General features: G+C 37.9%; 2 protein-coding genes across 4 annotated transcripts; both read right to left on the minus strand.

Moving 5' to 3' along the window:
* Positions 1-793: 793 nt before the first annotated feature.
* LOC137170504 (phosphatidylinositol 4-phosphate 5-kinase-like protein 1) lies at positions 794-9,916 on the minus strand. Of its 2 annotated transcripts, none has more exons than XM_067573936.1 (10): positions 7,269-9,916; positions 6,052-6,240; positions 5,914-5,964; positions 5,558-5,712; positions 4,725-4,849; positions 3,849-3,883; positions 3,639-3,694; positions 3,439-3,551; positions 3,134-3,296; positions 794-1,963 (listed from the first exon to the last, which is right to left on the minus strand). In XM_067573936.1, the coding sequence occupies exons 1-10, from the start codon at positions 7,347-7,349 to the stop codon at positions 1,519-1,521; spliced, it is 1,413 nt and encodes a 470-aa protein (XP_067430037.1). In that variant the 5' UTR covers positions 7,350-9,916; the 3' UTR covers positions 794-1,518. The 2 variants fall into 2 exon arrangements, with proteins under 2 accessions (XP_067430037.1, XP_067430047.1); XM_067573946.1 differs by having other exon boundaries at positions 9,465-9,915.
* A 531-nt stretch (positions 9,917-10,447) lies between these two features.
* Positions 10,448-22,115, minus strand: lrrc2 (leucine rich repeat containing 2). Of its 2 annotated transcripts, none has more exons than XM_067573968.1 (10): positions 21,983-22,115; positions 17,858-18,002; positions 16,521-16,636; positions 16,145-16,251; positions 15,830-15,986; positions 15,511-15,647; positions 15,010-15,155; positions 14,647-14,799; positions 13,420-13,604; positions 10,448-12,802 (listed from the first exon to the last, which is right to left on the minus strand). In XM_067573968.1, exons 2-10 carry the CDS (start codon positions 17,992-17,994, stop codon positions 12,753-12,755), a joined length of 1,188 nt encoding a protein of 395 aa, XP_067430069.1. In that variant the 5' UTR covers positions 17,995-18,002; positions 21,983-22,115; the 3' UTR covers positions 10,448-12,752. The 2 variants fall into 2 exon arrangements, with proteins under 2 accessions (XP_067430069.1, XP_067430077.1); XM_067573976.1 differs by having other exon boundaries at positions 17,858-17,999; positions 21,983-22,050.
* Between the last annotated feature and the right edge of the window lie 381 nt (positions 22,116-22,496).

The raw sequence follows: 22,496 nt of genomic DNA on the forward strand, positions 1-22,496 counted from the left end.
AAGGTGTTGCCTGTTCCATAGAGTGTTTGATTTAAACCTGCATGTCATATTCTCAGATGGGTAATGACCATCTCTTCTCTTTGGCTCCCTGTATTCCACCAACGCCTACGTTTTTGAATATTGTAAAGATGTCTTCCTGTATCAGTTAAGTCTCAGTATTCCTGCCAGGTTTTGCGCATTTAACCTTTTATGATAGTTTTAACCTATGCTTTATTTAACGGTACTTGTATGTCAATTAATTGTAGTTTTGAAGGGGTAGTTCAGATTTTTTGAAGTGGGGTTGTATGAGGTACTTATCCATAGTCAGTGTATTACCTATAGTAGATGGAGGTTGGCACACTCCCAGTTTGGAGAACCAGCACGGAGGCTGAGCAATGTACTGCTGTGGACAGGGACAGCAGCAAAACATAAATTAACCACCAAAAAAAAATCAATATCAGTTGAGGTGTACACTATATTTAGAAAATCTTCATCGCTTTACCTTGCCATCAGGCCTTTCCTTACTACATTTTCTCAAACATGGAACTTCTGTATTCCTACACATGAGCGCACTGTATTACTCTGCAAATCAGCTCTTTGGGTCAGAAAGTGCTGCTGTGGTCTAATACAGTGTGCGGTATCCTGAGTAGCACATGCCTGCAGGGCAACTTTCCAGACTTAATTTTGAAAGAGCTTCCTCTGCATTCAGGCACTTGATGTCTAATTTATTGCATTAGCGCCCCCTGTTTACAGCAATTAGTATATCCTCTGCCCTATATCATTTAGAGTAAATGAAGACGCTTCTGCTTCTGACCACTTTAAAAGTTTAATTTTTAATGTTTTTACATGAGGCTGCAATAGTTAAGTGTGTTTGAAGTGCTTCTTGTCTTTTGATGGTCACAATGAGGAACAACACCTGAACTGGCAACCTATATATACCCTGTATATAAAGCAATAATACAGATAATACTGAATACTGTTTTTATAATTCTTAGATGTATCAAAACTTCAGATTGCAATCCAATGCAACAACTCTGCAATACATTTTGCATTTGGGAATGTTTTGTCAAAATAAAATGAAAACTACCCACTAGGTTTATAGAGGAAATTAAAAAGATTGCTTAGTCCAATGCATTTTGATTGATATATCGATACAAAGCATGTCAAGAAAAAAATACACAGTACTGTAGCTACAGTCACGAGAATTTGGGTGTTTCCACTGCACAGCTAAAACTTTTTTGCAGCAGTCAAATACACATACACAGAGAGAAAAGAAAACTTATTGTTGGGTTGATAATGCCAAAAAAGATTCCTCAATCAATAATTTGAGGCAACAAAGTAAGACAGAGTGGAATATACTTGTCTCCAAAATCATACGATGCCGGGACACAAGAAAGTAAGATTCATAAGAAAGCCTTTTCTGGGAGATAAAGGAATAGTTTGACATTTTGTGAACTATGCCTATTCACTTCTATCCAGTATACATTTGGAGTTAGGCAAGTGCTATGCGTATCAACAATGACTGTTTTCTGCATTTAGTTAGCGAGTGCGCTCCTGTATCCACTGGCAGAACCTGCGTGAGTATTTGGGCGGACTGACTGTGGAAAAATCTCTGCCTGGGTATCTGATGTTTTTCCACAGGTTCTCCAGTCTTTTCTTCCAACCGTAAACTGTAAAAATGTCGATAATGCCCACAAAGTAGCGATGGTCTGGCCCGTCTATCACATGAATGCCATTTTTGCAGTTAGGCAGTAGCCTGCGATGATGCTCGTGGAATTCCTGCAGTTCTGACTCAGTTTTAGTTTCTTTTGGAAGGCATTTTATCTCCTGGAGGGGGATCTCTTCACCAGTGGCCTCTGCTGCTCCCTGTGGCTGGTCTGACCCACAGTCTGTAGTATCTAGTACCACCTGATCTGCGGTCTCCTGCAGTAATGGTATACTGGGGGGGTCTGACCCCGTGGGACTGTCTTGCAAGTCCACAGACCTACAGGAAAGACAAACAAAGAATCCACAGAACACATTCAGATATTGGACTCCAGCCCCCAAAACTAAACTTCTCTAATAGTTGGATTGTATTAGTTGGTTTGTACAGAAGATATAACAGATTCAATATGGTGGAAATACTGTTTAAATATAGTTTCAATCCTTTGCTACTGCTGTTTGTGCCTTGACTTTGGAGGAGTTGAAGATAGCAAATCATCAAATTCCTCATCAGAAATCATTTGACGGTGACTGAGAAGTCTGCAGCAGACCGCATTTCTCATCAGAAACACTTGAGTGCAGTAGCATTTCTCAGACAGGTGTAGGCCTGTTGCTGAACAAACTACACGTAGAAGGGACGTCGCAGACATTTCTGAACCCCTATGATGCCAGGACGCATTTGTAAAAGAGATTCTTAATCTCAGTGATACCGGATCTGGGACACCTCACAACATCTCCACAAATTCGTATGACAACTTCTATGACGTTGACCAATAGGTGCACAGAGAGCTCTTCTGTACAGAATTGTAAACATGCTAAAGCGAAAGAGGAATGATGTTGTAGGTGCTGCTTACGCTGTGAGGTGTAAATTGTGAAACGGGAAAGGTTTGTGGCGCTATGGCAACCAGACAGCCAGTAACATACCATACACACCACTTCGGATGGCACTGTTAGATTACATTCTTGTTCCTTGAAGTCGGTCCCTGGCACCTCCTTCTGATGACATCACACAGGCCATGAAAGACAGCAAGCTGTGATTGGTCAGGTACCAAAATGCCGTCTGTCGTGTCTCTCGGCCAAGTCACGGCAAGAATTTATGAGTCTATAATCGCCTAACTTAACACAGTGACATCTGATCAGACAAAGATATGGCATAGTCGGAACGTGGCATAAGGGGGGCAGGGCTAAATAAATGATCAGAGGTTTCGGGAGGCAGCCAGGCTTTCCTCCTGCTTCCAGTCTTTATTCTAAACTTGGCTAATTGCTTCCTAGCTCGAGCTCCACAATAAGCAGACAGAGATGAAAGTGTTGTCAATCTTCTAATCTAACTCAGCAAGAAAGCGAATCAGGGTATTTCCTTTAACAGCACATTGGACCAGTACAGAGATGAAATATAAGACACTGTACTGCACAGAAACTGGTTTTGCACTTGTTCAAAAGATATAAAACCTACTTTGTAGCACGAATAACAAGGTCTGCCAAAGAGTGTTTCCCATCGAGCTCATCTTGGTGCAGAGGTTGATGCGCCAGCAGAAGACTGTAGTCCAGCACATTAAGCTCTTGAAGGAAGGCAGCGTCCACTTTCATTTGATCGGCAAACCAGCATTTCTCTTGACCTACAACAAACATACAAGCATTTCCATTACACTTGCTGAATAAACTTGACTCAAGTATGTTCTGCAGCATTTATCTTACTTAGCTCAATAGCATCATTCATATGACTACAGTAATAAGCAAAGTAAGTGAGAGGACACTTACCTAATGCAATGCTCTGGCCTTCAAAGTTATTGTCCTTCAGTACTTTAATTATTTGTTTCCCCCCTGTGTCAGGGTTCGTCCATCTACCCACTTCACAGCCTTTAATGTCGAATCTGTACAACAAAAAGGTCACAGCTGTCATACACACATAAAACATATCAGAAACCCAAACACACCAGGGAAAAATATAGATACTGTACCTAATATTGATCCTCTCATCGGGGTAAAACACACTCTGCATCACAATGAAGTACTTCTGGGGAGCAGACAGACAACACTTGTTAGTGTTAGCATTGTTAGTGCTGATGCTGTGCAGATGTAGTGGATATACAGCAATGATCTACTGGCTATTAGGGTCATTACAGTATATCTACAGTTATAAACAGTTGTATAAATTATGTATAAAATACCTTTATTTGATTCAGAATAACAATCCTGTGTACACCTGGAAAGTGAAAAGAAGGAGACATATTATTAAATCATGTGTGATATTTCTTTGTCTCTTACTAGGTTTCTTTCAAGGTCACAATAAATATTGATCAATAGACAAGGGATGTCAGAGGTGAAAGTTGACGATAAAGGACCAGACGAGTCTAAAATCCAGTTCAGGTTTCAGTTCCCATGGAGCCGAAAAGAGAGCCACACATGGCACATTTTTTATTCCGCCAATCAACACAACAAAATACTAATTTGAAGCCAGAGGTAGATCTCTATGCAGTTAACAACAATAGAAAATCCAGGAGGCTTCTAACATCTGTGTTTACTTTCATTTGGACTGTTTTGCAGGAGCCCACATTTCCTGAATAAGCACAATTAAAGTGGTGTGTGCACATAGTTAGAATGACTCATAGTCAGAATGGACACAATAAAATGAACCAGATTTAAAAATACTTGAGTTTTCCTTAAACAGTAGATGAGCCTTGATGTGAAATGATTTCAACTTTCTACTAAACACAACAAAAGTGGAGTGTTGCTTTACTACTTTCAAGGGGGATTAGCTTGTAGCTTCAATAGCTACAGTTCAAAGCTGTAATCAAAAGGTTGAGGCTGCTTAAAAACATTTTCATATGAAAAATGGGGATTTGACAGGCAAAGTTTGGGAAGCACTAAGTTAGAGTGACACAACAGTGCCTTTTGATTGGTCAAGCATTATGTTTTTGGAATAATGAAAACCTCTGGTGCTCAACACTGATAAATTTATCACACTGGAACAGGGTGGAACTTACAGTGTCAGCAGAGGAGATGATGGCTCTTCTCTGTTGGGCTGAAAAGTTAAACAAGCTTACCTAGAAACCTCACCAGCAGTGAATGAGGGTACTTCTCCATGTGCTCCATGTATGCCTGCAGATTGGACAGGAGAAACCTGACCTCTCGTTTGTTCTGGGTCTTCAGGAAGAACCTCTTGTCATTCCTACAACCGAGAACACAGAATTAAACAATCCTATTACCACACAGGAACACCAATACTAGATCAAAGCAAAGCCACAGAATATGTTCAATGTCAACATTAAAATTAACACTTTCTACACTACTTGCGCATGGCAACTAAAGTATGCTTAAGGTACAAGAGGGGTCATGGTTAATGTTAAATACTGTCTCTAATGAGAGCAAACTCTTGTCTCCTACACTGTCTCCTCTACAGACGCTGGATAGGAGATTTAAAAATATCCTCCCATTTTTTAAAACTTGTTGTAAAATGCTTTCAATAACATTTCTTATTTTTTGCTGCATGTAGGATGAATAACTGTGTGATGTTAATCAGTGGCTGACCACACATGGTTTATCAGGTGTTACATCACACACTGTACACACCCATCCACCACAACACAACCTCTGCTCTTTCACCATCTCACTACATAAAGGAACACTACTTCACACTACTTAAAAATGACTGTTAGCGCTGAATGTGAATCGTGAGGTATAGAATCATCTTATGCAGCTGTAATCCCTAAGCATACGGAGCTACAATTGAAACATGTATGTTTATGTGTGTGCGTTCTAGTGCTTACGAACCAGTTTCAGTTTTTGACCTCTAGGTTGGAAATTAGAGTTCAGATTAGATTATGGTAAAGGGTTGGTCAATAGAGAGTCTTTGTATGTAACAGAACATTCTGCTCACGTGACAAAGAAATCTGCTTTGCTCTTGGAGTTGCTGACAAACTGGAGGTAGCAGCCGCCTGAGCAGAGGGAGTTCATATATTCCTCCTCTGTGATGTCCAGTGAACGCCTCAGTTTAGCAAACACCGGTGCTGCGAACGTCTGCATCTCAAACCCCTGGAAGACAAAGATTATATAGAAGGCTTGAAAATGTCACAGTGTTTAACTACTATGTTTAACTTGCCAGACAGGAACTCGAGACAATAACAATATAAAAGTGTTAATGGAGAATACATGATCATAATTGACATTATCCAGGTCTGAAAACTAGATGGAGCTTTAAAAACTGTAAGATTTCAGGTGGAAATAAACACTTGCCTCATGGGTTTGAGTTTCTTCTGCCTTGAACTGCTCAGCTGTGAGTGTATCCTGTGCAGAAGGTTAAGTGTTGATGAGTGAATTTATGTCTAAAATGTGTAATGTGTATAACCCAACCAGTTGCCTGTAACTCTTCACCTGGCCTTGTGTGTCCATACTGGTCTGAATGGAAGCATGCATGCCTTCTTTTATCATAGTCGTCAGATGGTAGAACTCGTGCTCTGAGTTGATCTCAAACACCCCGAGCATCCTCCATCGCTGTCTCAGATGCCACCAGCGTCTTCGCCTGGCAGCTCTGGAGGCGCCGGCAGCTTTTCTCTGTCCCATCTGTGACACCAGGAAGACACCGGTTAAGTTAAGAACAACATTCAGCTGTAATATACTGCATACATAGACTTTTCAAAAACATGCGTGCCAAGAGGAAAAATAATCATGGGCTGATACTTTATGGGTTGCAGCTGGAAGTAGACAAGTCGCCATTTTTAATTACTTAACCCACATATAACACTGTAATGGATTTCACTTTTTAAGCACAAAGTTCTGTTGAAGAGATCCTGTAGAACCGGTTATATGTTGAAAATATATAGTCATCAAATTCCATTTAAAGTCAACTGAGCTGACATGTACACCTCCATAATCTCAACTATATGTTGAACAGCCCTGTGCGTCAGTTGATTGGTTGATTCAACTCCTGTTCGGAGGCGGATTTGAAGCTGAGACTAGAACAAATGTAAATGTTTCATAAGAAACAGCCAAATGAACGTCTGAGCATTGTGTACAGAGCTTTATCAAACATCTGGATAACTGTCACTGTCATTAACCACTGTTACTGTCCTTCTATCTACTCACAAAGCAGCATCTCTTCTTCTCTGCTGTTTGTATTATTTTGCTGTACATTTATAAAAGAAAACACAAAAAACCCCAATATTTTTTGAATGAGAGGTCAATTAACTAGTGTTTTCCAATAAACTGATGGTGGGGTTAAATAAATGTAAGAAAGAACAGCACTGAAAGCAAGGCACACAATAGATAATAGAATGTAGGAGCACAGATTCAGAAAAACAAACTGAAAACCAAAGTCAGACGATAGATCTGCTGATCCATCTGCTGACCAAATAACCAACCTAATTACATCAGCAGATAGATCTGCTGATGTAATTTAACAGAGGAATGTTTCAGTCTAACAGAGATCTTCGTCAGGCTCTGTCATTAATTATTCATGACACATACAACACACTGAACCATCTAAAAGAGCTGGCTCATAGGTTCATTAGGCTAAGAGATGTGATTGGTCTGGTTTGAAATGATGCAGAAAAGCTAAATCATACATGACCATGTTTTAAGGTAGCTCTTACCTGGAGGTTCCTGCTTCGATTATACGGTGGAACAAAGTCTGAAATGAGCCTGTTCTTTGTGTTTATAATGTTCCCACCCATTCTACCTAGTACCGCATTCCAGACAGGTTAGGCAAGCTCTGCAGGGTGTGCCACATGCAAAAGAAAAGGTGTTTGGCACAGACGCTTCTTCACTGTATTACAAGGAGGAAACCCTGAGGAAAAGCAAAAAGATTCCTCTGCCCATTAAAACCCCCCTAAACTGTGCAAATAATCCATTAAAAATACCTTAATTTATTTCAACCCATTAATTATCCCCTTAGAAACCCACTAATAAACACCTTAATTCCATCATTATTAACATGTAAATTAGGGAGGGGCCACAGAATTCACTGAACTTTCAAAACCAATCAGACATACAAGCTAGTTTTCACTAGAAAAAGCCGTTTTTACAGACAATGTGTGTTGTTAGAAAAATGACCAGTATTAACATAATATGCCTTCAAGTTCCTCGTTATCTTAAAACAATAGCCAGGTGCTCATATGAACAAGTTTAATGGCCAGTATGAAATGGGGGAACGATTACAGCAAGCAAAGCTGTTCATATGGGAACCTGACTGTAGTTTTACAACAGATTTGATAACAAAATCAGACTGAAACATTTAAATGTCATCAGGCAGAAGTATTGAATCTACATTGACGCCCGACACTGAAACCAAATTGAAAGAGCTCATTATTATTGATGTTGAATAAACGTCAGATTTTCAGCCATTATTTGATTCAACTGTCATCTAAGAGGCAATCTACAACTACATTTTAGCTGATTCTATATTAAAACGATGTTAAAATATTCAATTAACTTTAATTAACTTAATTAACTAACCTTTGGGATTGTTCAGTCTGGACCTTATTTTCCCATCGTTTTGTGTCTAAGTGACTAATGGGGACAAAAAGTTTTGATTTTGAAGTTGGTCCAGACAGGTTCAGATTGTGTCTGGCAACATTATGGGAAAGACCACAAGGTTTCCGCCAGTGTATTGCAAGTACGGTGAGCGGTAAGAAGTCTGGGAATTTTTTTTTTTATTATTTAAGGTATGTTTTCTAAAGTATGTTTTCTGTTATACATGTAGCCTGTCTACCCTCTACATATGTAGATGGGGCCCTGAGTTCTTTTTTTCTAATTACCTTTGTTATATATCTGTTTAACTTAATGTTTTTAACTTGGGTCACTCTGGAAATCTTATATCTCCTGGATATAATTTTTTATGAGACCACCATGTAACAAATAATTGAGTGTACTAACCCTTTAACACAGTAAAACAGCACCACAGTCTAATATATATAGGTTTTAGGGCTGGGCAATATGACCAAAATCTCCACATTCCACATATACCAGATTTTAATTCAATGAATAAATAGTTGTTTTGCTGTCTGTCCATCCTTTGCATGGATTAAATTAAATTACTCTTCTTAGCTTTTTAAAAAACTCCTGAAGCTTTTATTGCACTTACAGTAACGTAACAGGTGTAGTTATCGTCAATTTGAGGTGAACCATAGAGAGCAGAGTAAGTAAATTACAGCAAACAGCAGCAGAGACTCTCACACTGAGCTGAAATTAAAGGAGTGCACATACATTTGGTAAATAGCATAAATAAAGACAGTCTCTACTGCGTTTTGCTGTCATTTATGGTCTCTGCTGTTTCTCTGCTCTTTCTCCGCAGCAGAGGAGAGACAGACAGCAACTTAACCCGTTATGTTACTGTAAGTACAATCAAAAGCTTTGCGAGTAAAAAGCCAAGAGTAACTTATTAATGTAATCTGCAAAAAGACGGACAGACTCCAAATGACAAAGAATATTGCCATAAAGATTGTGATTTGCCTGACAACGAAATAAACAATTGAGCTTAATATGAAACCACAGACATTTTTCTCTCATCACAGGATATACACCTGTGATCATATTTCACAGCCCTTGTGGGTATACATTTAACCTCTGAAATAATAAACACACTCAGAAACCGTTTAAAATTAAAAGTAAGTGTTCATTACTTTTCTTTCACAAACCACACAGTAGATTTCCCTTTTTACCTTTTCAACTTTAAATAAAATAAATGATTTGCTTGTGACTTTCCACTGAATTGTCTTAGTGACCAAACACATCACTCTATAGGCTACCAAACCGGCAGAATGATATAAACACATAAAAAAAATCGTTACAGGCCTGATTCGGTGCTTGTGATCGTAGGGACCAAAAACTTAACGGTTACTTCACTCAAATCAGAGCATTAAACAAATAAAACAGAGCCTTTCTTAGAGTTGTGTGGTCCTCCAGAGAAAACTAACAGTCCGCAGGCCTCTGTCCAGGAGCAGGATGGCAGCGCTGCCGGAGGAACTCTGAGTTCTATCTGGTTGTTGTCTCTTGTTTCCAGTTCGGAAAAAAAATCCAGACAAAGCTACTGTGTCGAGCTGGGTTAGTTAGCAGCAGCCTACAGTCCGTTCAAGTTGACTACAGCGCAGCAAACTTCCTTTAGAAGTTATCTGTTACTCTCAGAACACGTCTTCTTGCAGATCATCGAGCTGACAATCATTAAGTTTAAACGTTTTTCTGCACAACTTCGGGCGTCCACACAGAAAAAAAAAACTGCCACATTGGCTCGTTAACCCTTTGTTGTTCTCTTCTCTGCCCTTCCAGTCCCCCTCTCCTCTTCCTCTCTTACTGCACACTCACGTCAGCCAATTAACACACAAAAACCTATTTGACCAGATATACTTCTATAGAAAGACACCACTCTATCACATTAGCAACGTTTTTATCAAAAGAAATCAACTAAAATACATATATGCATTTTTAACCATGAACTTTTAACAAACCCTAGTTATTTATTTATCACAGACAACTATTTATGTATGCATATTTTTAACCAGGTTACATACAAGTAATGTAGCTCCTTTAAAGGACCAGTGTGTAGAATTTAGTGGCATGTAGCAGAACAGACTTGGTAGAAACTGAATATAATATTCATGAGTATGTTTTAATTAGTGTATAATCACCTGAAAATAAGAATCTTTTCGTTACCTTAGAATGATTCAGCCATGACTTAGAAAATCTTCTATCAGACCTTCATCAGAGCGTACATTATTCAATAATGCAATAAACCGCTGGAGATAATACATAATCTAATAATCAGAGTCAGACAGTGTGAACAAAAATACTTTATTTTTCACAAAAAAAACATTTATTAAAATGAAAATATATATCAGAGACAAAAACAAACACACCTTTTCTAAATCAAAGCTTCACACAGAAACATCCTGATGCTGTTTCAGTAGAAATCAGTCACAACAAATAAAAATATAAAAGTAAAGAGACAGAAACAGGCAAAACCAGGAGATAAAATCACTAAATAAGTTTTGACTAGTAGGAATTTATTTATTATACTTTATACAGAAATCCATAATATGTTTTTTAAAAAATAAATCGTATCAGTTGCTCTATTTTGACAGTTGTAACTAAATTTGTAGTTTCAACTCAAAAAACTTTAACAAACAGAAAATTTACAAATACACAAATTTTGTGTCTAATAGATAAATATATATATATACTGTATATTTTTACTAAACTGTAATTAATCACATTGAGACATGCTCCTGTTGAAGAATCTTTCAGCCTTGTTTCTCTGTTTGGTCACAACATTCACACCTTCAACCATAAAACCCAGTTTATCCAAATGTCTGTAAAACAAAAACATTAAAAAAAAAAAGAATCATCACCGTCACAGCAGAGACCACAGAGAAATCAAAATAAGTTGAATAAATCAGCCTGGACTTGTATCATCCTGAGTGTTTTCTCAAATACCTGATCGAAGAGGAATATTTATAAAATATTAAATTATTAAATGTTTAATACATAACCGTTTGTGAACGTCAGTGTCTGAGCTGGTGACACAATATTCAAATGTTAGAAATCTAATTTTGGAATGAGAGAAGTCAATTTTGAAAAGCAAAAATTTATTTGACATCAACTCAAAGAATCAAAAGAAAAAGCAGGAATTCAATAAATAAATTATTTACTGTGATCATCAGTCTTTCAAACATGCATTTATCATTCATTCAAACATAGCTTAATGTACGGAAGCTCATTCCTGCCAGGAAAAAAAAAAAAAAGAAATATTAGGAATGACGAAAACATGGCGTAGATTTGGGTATGGATGATAGGGAAATATCACTACCAATGATTTTACTGATCTCAAGCGATCTTGCCCTGTTTTCTGCAAAAAATGGGTTATTATGATAAAGAGTGAGAGAGCAGGATATGGGGGATACTCGACTTGATTATCTGGCAACCCTCAACTCCGCAGCAGCCCCGCAGTAGTAGCGTCAGTGATGAATGAATCTAATGCTTTTTGTATTTACAGTTTAAATGTTCTAAACATGACAGTGTTGAAAATGTGTACACTGGACAAAACTAACGTCATATTTAAATTTCAGGTGTTGTTAGTTAACAGACATGATGTTTAATTAAAGAATGTTATTACTGGAGGTTGAGACTTCAGGTTGTTTTTAAAGAATTATTATTATTATTATTATTATTAGGAGAAATGTTTATATAGTTCTGATATCGTAGTGAGAGATCGACCCATAAGTTCAAGAGTTGAATAAAAAATAATACAAGTAGAAGATGTCGAGATGATTGAAAGATATAAATCAACCAACTGAAAGAAGCAAAGAGGTTTGAAGATGTCTGACAGCAGATAATTGATTTAAAGGGGCGGCATATTACAAATCATTTAACATTTATTTTCTTATAGTAGTTATTCTGCAAATAAATCATAAGTCAATTTTAAATTTTCATTTTTGTCTCGTATTTACCGTACGTCAATAAAATAAAATGTAAAATCTCTAGTTAACATCAGAGAACACCTCTTATTAAATGAATTGTCCCTACCAAAGATGAAACCAAATCTATGCTCTTGGACAAAAATTAAATGAAAAATACTCATGGCATTTCAAAATGATGACATAATTCTTGATTCATTTAAATTAATTCAGTCATTTAATCATTTCAGCTTGCTAAGTCAAAATTTTAACTGATCACATAATTTTTACTTAGAAGCTCATATTTTTTGATGGTGTACCTCATAATTTTGGCTCATGATGAGTATGTTTATTTTTACAATTCCTAACTTTTTCCTGGCAGAACCAGTCTTCCATACACAGCGACTGGAACATTTCTCTGTACAGTTTTGAATTTCATTCACATTTAAGCTGAAAAACACTGATCTGAAACATAAAACAAATTCACATCAAACATCGCAGCACTCAAGAGTCAAAGTTAAGAACAGGCTTGTGTTTTCTAAGTGACCTTTTTTGTAGTTTTCCGGCTGTTTTTTGTGTTTCTTGGTGCTGCTTTGAAAAGTGCTATAACATTTTTTTGTAGCATCAACATCTTTCATTCACTCACATAGCAACAGACTTTCAGCTTAACCTTCATCTTCATCCTCCTCCTCACAGCAGGCAGGATATGGAAACCTTTGTGGTGGAGTAGGGGACGGATTCTGTTGTCAGACAAACAAGTTCATCTGGATCATTTACTGCATCATCATCGTACATCGTTTCATTCCCAACAGCACAAACATTTTACCTTTAACTTTTTACCTTTCTAAATGTAAATATTAGTTTGTTTATTAATTAGTTTCCTGCTACAGAAGGAATTAGTTTAAGCTGAAAATCAGTATTTCAAAGTCATATAAATGTATTTTCTACATATGGGCTTCTAATACATGAAATTATTAATTTTAATATAAATTTTATTTATTTTGCTGCAGTGATAACACCCTCTACATTATTTTTCTCCATGTTGTGTGAGTGTTTTCTTACAAACTGATGATGTCGGCACTATAATTTCATTGGTGCAACATCTGTAGAGAGTGCTGCAGTTACAGGGATGCATGTGCCTATGAGTTTTCTCTTATTATAATTATTTTCCATCACCACACAAATAAACATAAACCAAAAAATGAAGCGTGTTCCTGGAGTTTACTGTCCATACTCTAGGACAAATTGGCCCTACTAGAACACTTGCTTTTTAGAAGTTCCACATTTTAATATTTAAAAGTAAGACAACAATTACTTTTTATCACACAGAAAACAACTTTTTGTTCCTGAGTCTCACCTCTGTCCTTCAGCGTTGCGATGTACGCATGGATGAACTCTTTCTCTCTGCTGTCCTTCTTCACCTCCTCCTCCTTCTGCTCTTTCCACTTCCTCCTCTCGTTCTTCTCTTTCTTCTTCTTCTCCTCTTCTTCCTTCTTCTTCTTCTTCTCTTTACTCGTATCGTTGTCATATAATCGGATAAACCTGCCGGGGAACATTAGAGAGAGTTTCTATCTACACTTTACCTGAGACCACCTGAGCTTTGGGTCTTAACTTAAATCCATATACGTCTCTGATCTGTGCTAAATTTATTGACATGATGAAACCGAGAACAGTCTGACAAAACCAACGTTTGTATCTTTAATTATTGTTAGTTTAGAAAACTTTTTGTCTCAATTAATGAACAAAGGTTTAATGTGCTGTTCCACAAGGTTCCATTCTGGGTCCTTTACACTTACGTTCTTACATGCTACCACCAGTGGTGGAAAGTAACTACATACAATTGTGAGGTACTTTTACTTTACTTGAGTAAATAATTGAGTAAAGCAGTAATTTCATGCTGCTTTATACCTAAACTCCATTAGATTTTAGAGATTTAAAAAATTCTTTTTACTTCCCTACATTTATTTGACAGCTATAGTTGTTATTTTTCAGATTAAGATTTGTTGTAAAACATACATTAATACAACACATTAAACCAGTTGTTCACAACCTTTGACAAAAAGTCTGTGTCTGGTTTGGACAAAAAGAGGTAAAACTCAACAATAAAAAAAATCAAAGATTAGAGAAAAAGTCCAAACACTGAAAACAGATTTGTGTATCAGAACTTTGTTTTTTCTTCTTTCCTCTCCCATTAATCATCTCACCACCCCTCAGATTTATCTGCTGACCCTTTGGAGGGCCCCGACCCCTAGGTTGGGAACCACTGGACTAATCCAGCAGCTACAACAGTAACATGCTGCTCTAACACTGATACATCAAGCTCATAATACTTGTGTGCTTCTACTGCAGTAGGATTTTTACTGCAGGACTTGTAACACTAAACTCTATGAAAAACATAATCGCTCCCCCTTCATTGACTTAAAACACCATTTCTAACATTAATGGATGTTTTAATGTTGTGATACATCATTTTTGTCATAAACCTTCCCTTTAATAGTTTTAGTGTTTTTAGCTGTTTGTCCCTGATGCAACACTCAGTTTCTCAGATTCTGTAAGAGTTCCTGTGACAGTGTAGTTTGCGTACTTGATGTCGGGGCCGCTGCACAGTCTGGTCGGGATGCACCTGAGCTCGTCACCGCTGACAACGACCATCTTGAGTGTGGGGATGTCGCTGAGAGATTGAGGAAGGTACGACAGGTTGTTCTTATGGACGAACAGAGTGACCAAGTTCTCCAATCTGACAGAGAGACACAAATATTTTTAATTTATGTGTACACTTATTGATCTTACTATTGATTTTCAGCATTTTTGTAGAACCTGTAGTGTTCTAATATATCTGACGTGAATATCAGTTCTATTACACTACCTCACTAATCAGTTACCCATCAATGCAGCAGATCAGTCCGATTGGAATCAGATTACAAGTAGAGATGACGTCATCAGTTACCTGTCCATGTCTTGTGGCAGGTCGGTCAGACTGTTGTGGCTCAGGTCCAGCAGCTGCAGGTTGTGCATCCTCAGAGCACAGATGGGGATCGACACAAACTTGTTTTCCGCTATGTCCAGGTGAACCAACTTCTTCAGATCGCTAAGCTGCAGCCAGACAGCACAGTATGACATCATCAACATGGTGACATCATGACAGCAAAAACCAAAACTGACCCCCTACTCTGACAGAATAAACACTGATCAACAAAATGAGGCACATTATAGATTACTGTTAAAATCAGGAGTTGTGTTGAAGGAACAAATGAGTTTTGTTTTTAAGTCATGTTTAATTACCTAAAACTTTTTGAAACTACCAAACTTCAACAAATGAAGAGTCAGTCACAAAAATTAAATCATCTTGAGTTAATCATTCACTGTCTCTAAAGTTAAAAGTGCCAGGTGACTAAACTAGTTTCTGTTTAGTTTTTATTCATTCATCGTTTCTTTTTCTCCAGTTCACCTCAAAGGGCAGCTCCGACAGGTTGTGGTTTCCTGCGAGTAGGAGTTTCTCTAGATTTTCACAGTTTCCAAGTTCTGGAGGAACTCTGGACAGACGGTTGTAGCTGACGTTCAAATCCCTCAGCCCGGTCAGTTTACCTGCAGGCAGAGGAGACTGTTGTTTGCTTGTTGTGGCACACACGCTGATTGAGGAAACAATGGTAAACTGAAAAAATAAGTTAAATATGTCAGAGGGAGTTAAGATACACTGAATTCGAGCGGCTTAAACCTATCAGGTTTCCTCAGGTAGGCTGAGAATCAAATCTATGTTTAATCCTCACCGATCTCAGGTGGCAGCTCTGCGATGGCATTTTTGGGAATTTCGAGCACAGTGAGCTGGGTGAACAGAGCCGTGTAGTCAGGCAGCTTGCAGATCTTTGTCTCTGTGACGTGCCACTCCTTCAGGTAGGTCATCCATTGCAGCTCCTTGGGGAAATCCTGCAAGAATATTCATTTATTATCATTTATTTTCTTACAGACGAACATTGTGTAAATCTCTGCCAAACAGGCAGTTAACAGAGAGCTGATGAAACATCTTCAGTCATTTTTATCTAGAAGAAAGAGCTATTAGCTGTTAGCTGAACCTGTTAGCTTACCGTCCATTGTTCTCCATTCAGCTGGAAGATAAGCTTGCTCTGATCTGGATCCTTCTGATCCTGTTGGTGTATCTGATCTTTCTGTATCTGCTCTGCCTCTGACAGATCTAACAATAACATAAACAAATACACATCATCAGCAAATACAGAAACACAACAGCACATCATCAACAAATACAGATACACAACAGCACATCATCAGCAAATACAGAAACACAACAGCACATCATCAACAAGCACAGATACACAACAGCATATCATTAGCAAACACAGATACACAACAATGCATCATCAGCAAATACAGATACACAACAGCACATCATCAGCAAATACATACACACAACAACGAATCATCAGCAAATATAGCAGTATTTACCTGTATATGGCTGTATATGCGTCAGTGTAGATCTCTCCAGGTAATTATGCAGCAGATTCAGTTCACTGGCTTTCAGTTTCTTACAGTAGATACGATACTGCCACTGCTGATCGATCCTATAGACAGACGAACAGACAGGCAGACACGTTAATTGCATGTCTTCAGCATCACATTGATGTCATATCAGATTTCACCTCCAGCTGACTGGAAGTTCCTGTTCATTATCCAAACTCGTGACCTTTCTGCTCCCTGCAAACCAAATGCCAACTTGCTGTCACTGTTCTACCACAACACTGATATTGCGTTATAAATAGTCGTCTATGTTCATATTACTAAAATCAGCCCTGACTCACAGTTTATGACTAACAACACTCAGCTGTGTGTGAGGTTAAAGACGTTCAGTTTTTCTATGCCACAGTGTCAGAGCTGATGCACTGCTGATCGTCTGAGAGGAACTTTTACCAACAGCAAAACAAATGTTTTAGCTGCCCTCTACTCATGTTTGTGTTTTTCTTCTTGTTGTTTTCTTCTCTGTGCAGAAAGATTAATGTGCAGAGTTTGTTTTAAAAGTTTCTCTGAGCTCACCTTAAATCTCAATTTAACCCCTGGATGTACCTTCAGGATTTGTGACATCACAACCAGATGGAGCCAATCGTGGACCAGTATGCAACTTACACAAGTGTGATGTGGAAATTCTAAGATTCCAGTGCACAAACACTGAGAATGGACTTCACTATGATGGAGGAAACATCTGGTGTCCAGCAGTTCAACTTGTGAAACTAAAAATATTTCCATATTCATACTCACAATAAAACATCATCAGCAACTACAGATACACAACAATACACCTGTATATTAGTCATATTTTCATAGATTCTGGATTTTCCAATGAGGAAGAAGGAGTAGATATAATTTTAAGAATTTTTAACAAGGTAATTGAACTTTTTTGAGGAAAAAACATGCAAATTATTATTGGAAGCAGAGTGTTTTTATATGAATGTCTTAAAGCAAGTCTTGGGAGAAGATTTAATATGGGAATTTTGCAAAAATTAAGTTTTTGCCATAAAAAAATTACTAAACTATTTAATATTCATATTACTAGGATAGGTAATTTGTCCTCAAAAGACACTGAATGAACTTTAATTACTTGTGCTGCTCACTGCCAGATGAGACAAGACAGTTTAAGCTTCTCTTTAAGGCAAAAATGAATCACCAGAAAGTTGCCCTTTAAGCTGTGTTGAAATTTTAAAATTGCTGTGGTAAAATTTACAGAGTTGCGACATTTCACTTTGACAGCCGTCAATCAGTGCAGTAGGTTGATGGTGTCATCGTCTTACTTGGCGAGAGCGCTCTGCTCTTTCCTCTCCTGCTCCTTCTTCTGTCTCTGTCTGTATTTCTTCACCCGGACCTCCCAGATCCCTCGGATCAGAGAGAGATCGTAGACCGGGACGTCCATCTTCCTCTCCAAAACCATCTCTGCTGCTGGAGAGAGGAAGAGGAGGAAGAGGAGGAGGAGGAGGAGGGGGAGGAGGAGGAGGAGTGGATCATCAATAGAAGACCATTTCAACCATTATAACATCTTGTAATCGCAAAACTGTTTATGTCTTAATAACAAGATAACTAATATTCATTGAAACATTTTTATTCATGAAAATAAATCAGAACCACGGTGGGCCTATACAGACTATTCAATTTTTTTCAATTCAATTCAATTTTATTTATTTAGTGCCAAATTACAACAAAAGTCATCTGAGGGCACTTTTACATGGAGCGGGTCAAGACCATACTCTTAAATTTACAGAGACCCAACAATTCCCCCCATGAGCAGCACTTGGCGACAGTGGTAAGGAAAAACTCCCCTTTAACGGGAAGAAACCTCAAGCAGAACCCGGCTCTTGGTGGGCGGCCATCTGCTTTGACCGGTTGGGTTGAGAGAGAGAGAGAAGAGGGTGGGGGGGTGGGGAGGGGGGGAGGGGGGACACAGAGAAGCAGAACAACAACAACAACAACAACAACGACAACAACAGATACATGACTAAACTCCAACCAAACTATGGGGCCTATTAGGCCATTTGATTCAACCAGGCCAGGAGATTTGATCATATACAACATAACAAAAGGTTAAATGCTCTTTTCAGTACTATGGATACTCAGCCAGACGTGCCAGAACACTTGATGTCATTCTTGCAAGTCATTATTTAATTCAGCTCTATAATAATATACTAATATTGAATAGAAAATAATCACAATCTGCAATAGCACATCATAAAGATAAATAGGCTATAGTATATGCCCTTTTGTCTGCTTTGATGATGGACTTCTTGTCTTCTTTTTATGTTTTCCTGTGGAGGGGTCATCCGCAGCATGTCGCCCATCTGTTACTCACATTGTCACATGATCGTGAGTGCTGACAGTGAAAATCCATTTCACTGTTGTTTGCACTAATGACTGTTCTCACGTTGCAGCACTTCATTTTAAATAGCCTATTTTTATTTTAGATATTTCATATGGTCTATGTGTGAAGCAGCATAAATCACTGTGAGGGGGATAAATTTGGGATAAAAATAACTCAGCAGAGGCAGGGATATATAGATCAGAGGAGGGGGGGGGGGGGGGGGGGGGGGTCCCCACCATCCCCTCTGGCACCCTGAGGATATTTAACATGAACATGTTTGTATTTGTTAATACGAGCTGTGCTGTCAGTTATTTCCTCCCAGACTTTTAAAAAGCGTATACATTTTTTTTTTACTGTATTTTTTAAAGTTTTTGTTGACATTGTCAGAAAGGTGATAATTCTACTTTATGTTTAGAGGTCATAGTGAGTGGTGGTGGTGTACTGGTTTGCCCCCCTTGGGGTGGACAAATTATCAGGATGGACCTTATATAAATCTAATATTAGGACTATAATATTAAGAACATTTCTCAATCATAAACAAAAAGTAGAGTTATCACCTTTCTGACAATGTCAACAAAAACCGAAAATGTATAAGCTTCATAAAAGTAGATTTTATAGCAGAGCTATATGTGTTGGGTTGCACAAGTGTTCCTAATAAAGTGCTCGCTGAGTGTACATGTAAACATATTGTGTTTGTTGTAAGGTTTAGTTTTTAACTCAGTGTGTATAGCAAAGGACATTTTTACACATTTTGACTGTTAATATCATTAACACTGGAACCTATTTTATGTCCAAATTAACTCATTGATGTGTTAAAATTTGACACAGTTTGTCTTAGTTTTAACATCCTTTCTAAGATTATAATAATGAAAAAGCCAAAGATCAATTAACAAATACTCTTTACAATCAATGAAAAGCCGTTATAAATAAACAGGTCAAACAATGAACAGCCACAAAATACCTGAGGAGTTTAAATCGTTATATGTGATGATTCATTGCTGTATCTGACATGAAAAAGCTTCCATACATCCATCCATTTACAAGACATGAAAAAATATATAAACAAGAAATGAAAAAGCTTCCACAGTAGAGGTGTTCCCCACAATCAAGATCTCAAGTTTATCATTTCAAGTGTCGAGATAATGAGATAATGACATCGTTATCTGAGGATACTAATCAAAACTAATAACAATTGCATGAAAATCACGAAAAAATAGTAAATTTATTAGTTGGTTTCTGTTCGGTTTGTTTGTTTGTCCTGGTTCTGATGGTTGTTCCAGGGTTTATGTGCAAGTGCTTTCATCTGGTTTACATCTAAATTAATATGTATATCGATCGTTAGTCATGTGTAACTGGATGATCTCCACAGTTGAGTTTGCTGAACTGCTCATATGAACTTGAGGTGAATTAACGAGGAGGCAGATCTGCAGACTGGAGCTCAGACTTGTCTCTGGTCTCCAGGTGTATTTGGTGTCTGAGCGTCTCTCTGACCTAAATGCAGCAGTGAGACTCATCACTCAGCATGACATTAAAATGACAAACACGACCGCTGCTGGAGGCTGTCGACGTCACTCACGTTCTGACGCGTCTGCCAACATCAGAGCAAAGTTCACGCTCAAAAATATGAAAATGTGTTTGAATGCTAGAAAGCTAGAAATAAGGGAACATTATTATAGAATATTATCATAAGATATTCTCAGTTTACAGCACGTATGAGTGTTTAGCTCACAGTTATTTTACTCAGAAGACAAACAGGAGGAAACAGGATGCTGGTCAGCACAACAGTAAAATATGAAACCACCACAGCAACTGTTAACGTTTGCTAGAGCACCATCAGGGAGCCTGACAACGAGCCCAAACATCCAGACAGAGTCATAAAGAACGATCTTCAGCAACAAGAAGAAGAAGAACACAGAGTTTAGTTTGATTTCTTGGGACATAATAATTGTAATGGATTATAAAATTGATCCAAAATGAATAAAACGAAGTTATCACGTCTCATTGTTGTAATTTTTCCGCAAAGATTTTTTTCAGGTAATATGTATACAAGTACATTTCACTGTAATTGCATATATCATTTTTACAGTTGATGGAGGGAGGAACCTGTTTAGCTGCCTGGTCCTGATTCCTCCACCAACCTACCTCTCATTCTGCCTAATCACCCAGTTTATAGATAAACCTGCCCACTTTCACTGTCCTCTGCCGGTTTATCATGTTGTCCTCTTTCTTTCTTGTATCAGCTCCTCTACTTATATTTATCCTGCTACCTGTGCTTTTGACCTGCCTGCCTGTCTTCCTCCCCGGACCCGTTTGCCTGTTGCCCACCTGTATCCCTGTTTTTGAACATTTATTTATTAAAGCCCCTTTTCATTCAACCTGTCCTGCCCAACCAGCAGCTCCGACGTCTCGAGTCAGAAGTATCTTAAAGAGCTGACAGACTGACTCCTGTTCAAAAAGCCTCAACTTCTCTCCAGAAATATCGAGTCAATCATTGTTTTCAATGAGTCATCATGGTCTCAATCTCTAAATTCAGACCCTCTAATAAGTCTGATGTCCTCCAGCAGCTACAACAGCAACATGCTGCTCTAATGATGTCATATATAATAATATATCAGTCAGAGGAACCAAACCACTACTTTTACTGCAATACTTTAACTACATCAAGCTCATAATACTTATGTACTTTTACTGTAGGAGGATTTTTCATGCAGGACATTTACTTGTAATGGAGTATTTTACATTTTAGTGGTACTTTTACTGCAGTAAATGATCTGAATACTTCTTCCACAGCTGGTAAATTGTAATATGTTATGATGTACATATTGACGTGTTAGCATGTTTGATATGACGACGATACTGAAGGATGGAAGAACTCCTATAAATCCTCTCTTACTGTTTATCTGTTGACTGAAACACAAACATCTTCTTGCTGTTTATGAAACAACTTTTTTTTGTAAAGTTAAAGTCATATTTCATGTTCCAGTTTTTCTGTCCCTGTATGTATGATGTCTGACTGTTAACATGCGAATCCAGTCCAACAACAACAAATATCCATATGTGATCTTACCTGAGTGTCTCTGCTAACGTCCTGCTGTCTGTTCACGTTCACCAGCTTGTTTACTGAGACTGGACACTGTGTGTGTGTGTGTGTGTGTGTGTGTGTGTGTGTGTGTGTGTGTGCGTGTGACACAACATACTATTTTTACCAGCAGAGATCTGATTCCTGCTGTGTGTCACATGACGCCTACTCACAGATGGGAATTTATTTGGATTGATGACATCATTCTTCTTTTTCATGCAAAACTTGATCAGATAATGATGATTGAATAAAAGAGTCCACAGCCACGTTAACACGCTCACTATTATAATATCAACATGCTGATGTTTGGCAGGTGTTAATATGTTACACACTAAGAATCACTGGTTTCAAATTTGACCCAGTTTAGGTAAATAAAGCACCAACACATCATCAGGTTAACTTTAACACACACAACAAGCTTTAGCTAAAAACTCTCACAAATGTTTTGTTTCTTGCATAAAATGATGTGCGTATGAATATTCAGAAGATAGTGAATAATTGA

Source organism: Thunnus thynnus, chromosome 2, assembly GCF_963924715.1.
Source record: "Thunnus thynnus chromosome 2, fThuThy2.1, whole genome shotgun sequence".
NCBI lineage: Eukaryota > Metazoa > Chordata > Actinopteri > Scombriformes > Scombridae > Thunnus > Thunnus thynnus.

Coding starts and splice junctions, on each gene's coding strand:
- LOC137170504 (XM_067573936.1), bottom strand. CDS start 7,349: ATGGGTGGGAACATTATAAACACAAAGAACAGGCTCATTTCAGACTTT. Junction 5,713..5,913: donor AAGAAACTCAAACCCATGAG/GCAAGTGTTTAT, acceptor TTTGTCTTCCAG/GGGTTTGAGATGCAGACGTT. Junction 3,297..3,438: donor AGGCCAGAGCATTGCATTAG/GTAAGTGTCCTC, acceptor TGTTTGTTGTAG/GTCAAGAGAAATGCTGGTTT.
- lrrc2 (XM_067573968.1), bottom strand. CDS start 17,994: ATGGTTTTGGAGAGGAAGATGGACGTCCCGGTCTACGATCTCTCTCTG. Junction 16,252..16,520: donor GCATATACAGCCATATACAG/GTAAATACTGCT, acceptor TGTTATTGTTAG/ATCTGTCAGAGGCAGAGCAG. Junction 15,648..15,829: donor AGAGCTGCCACCTGAGATCG/GTGAGGATTAAA, acceptor CTCTGCCTGCAG/GTAAACTGACCGGGCTGAGG.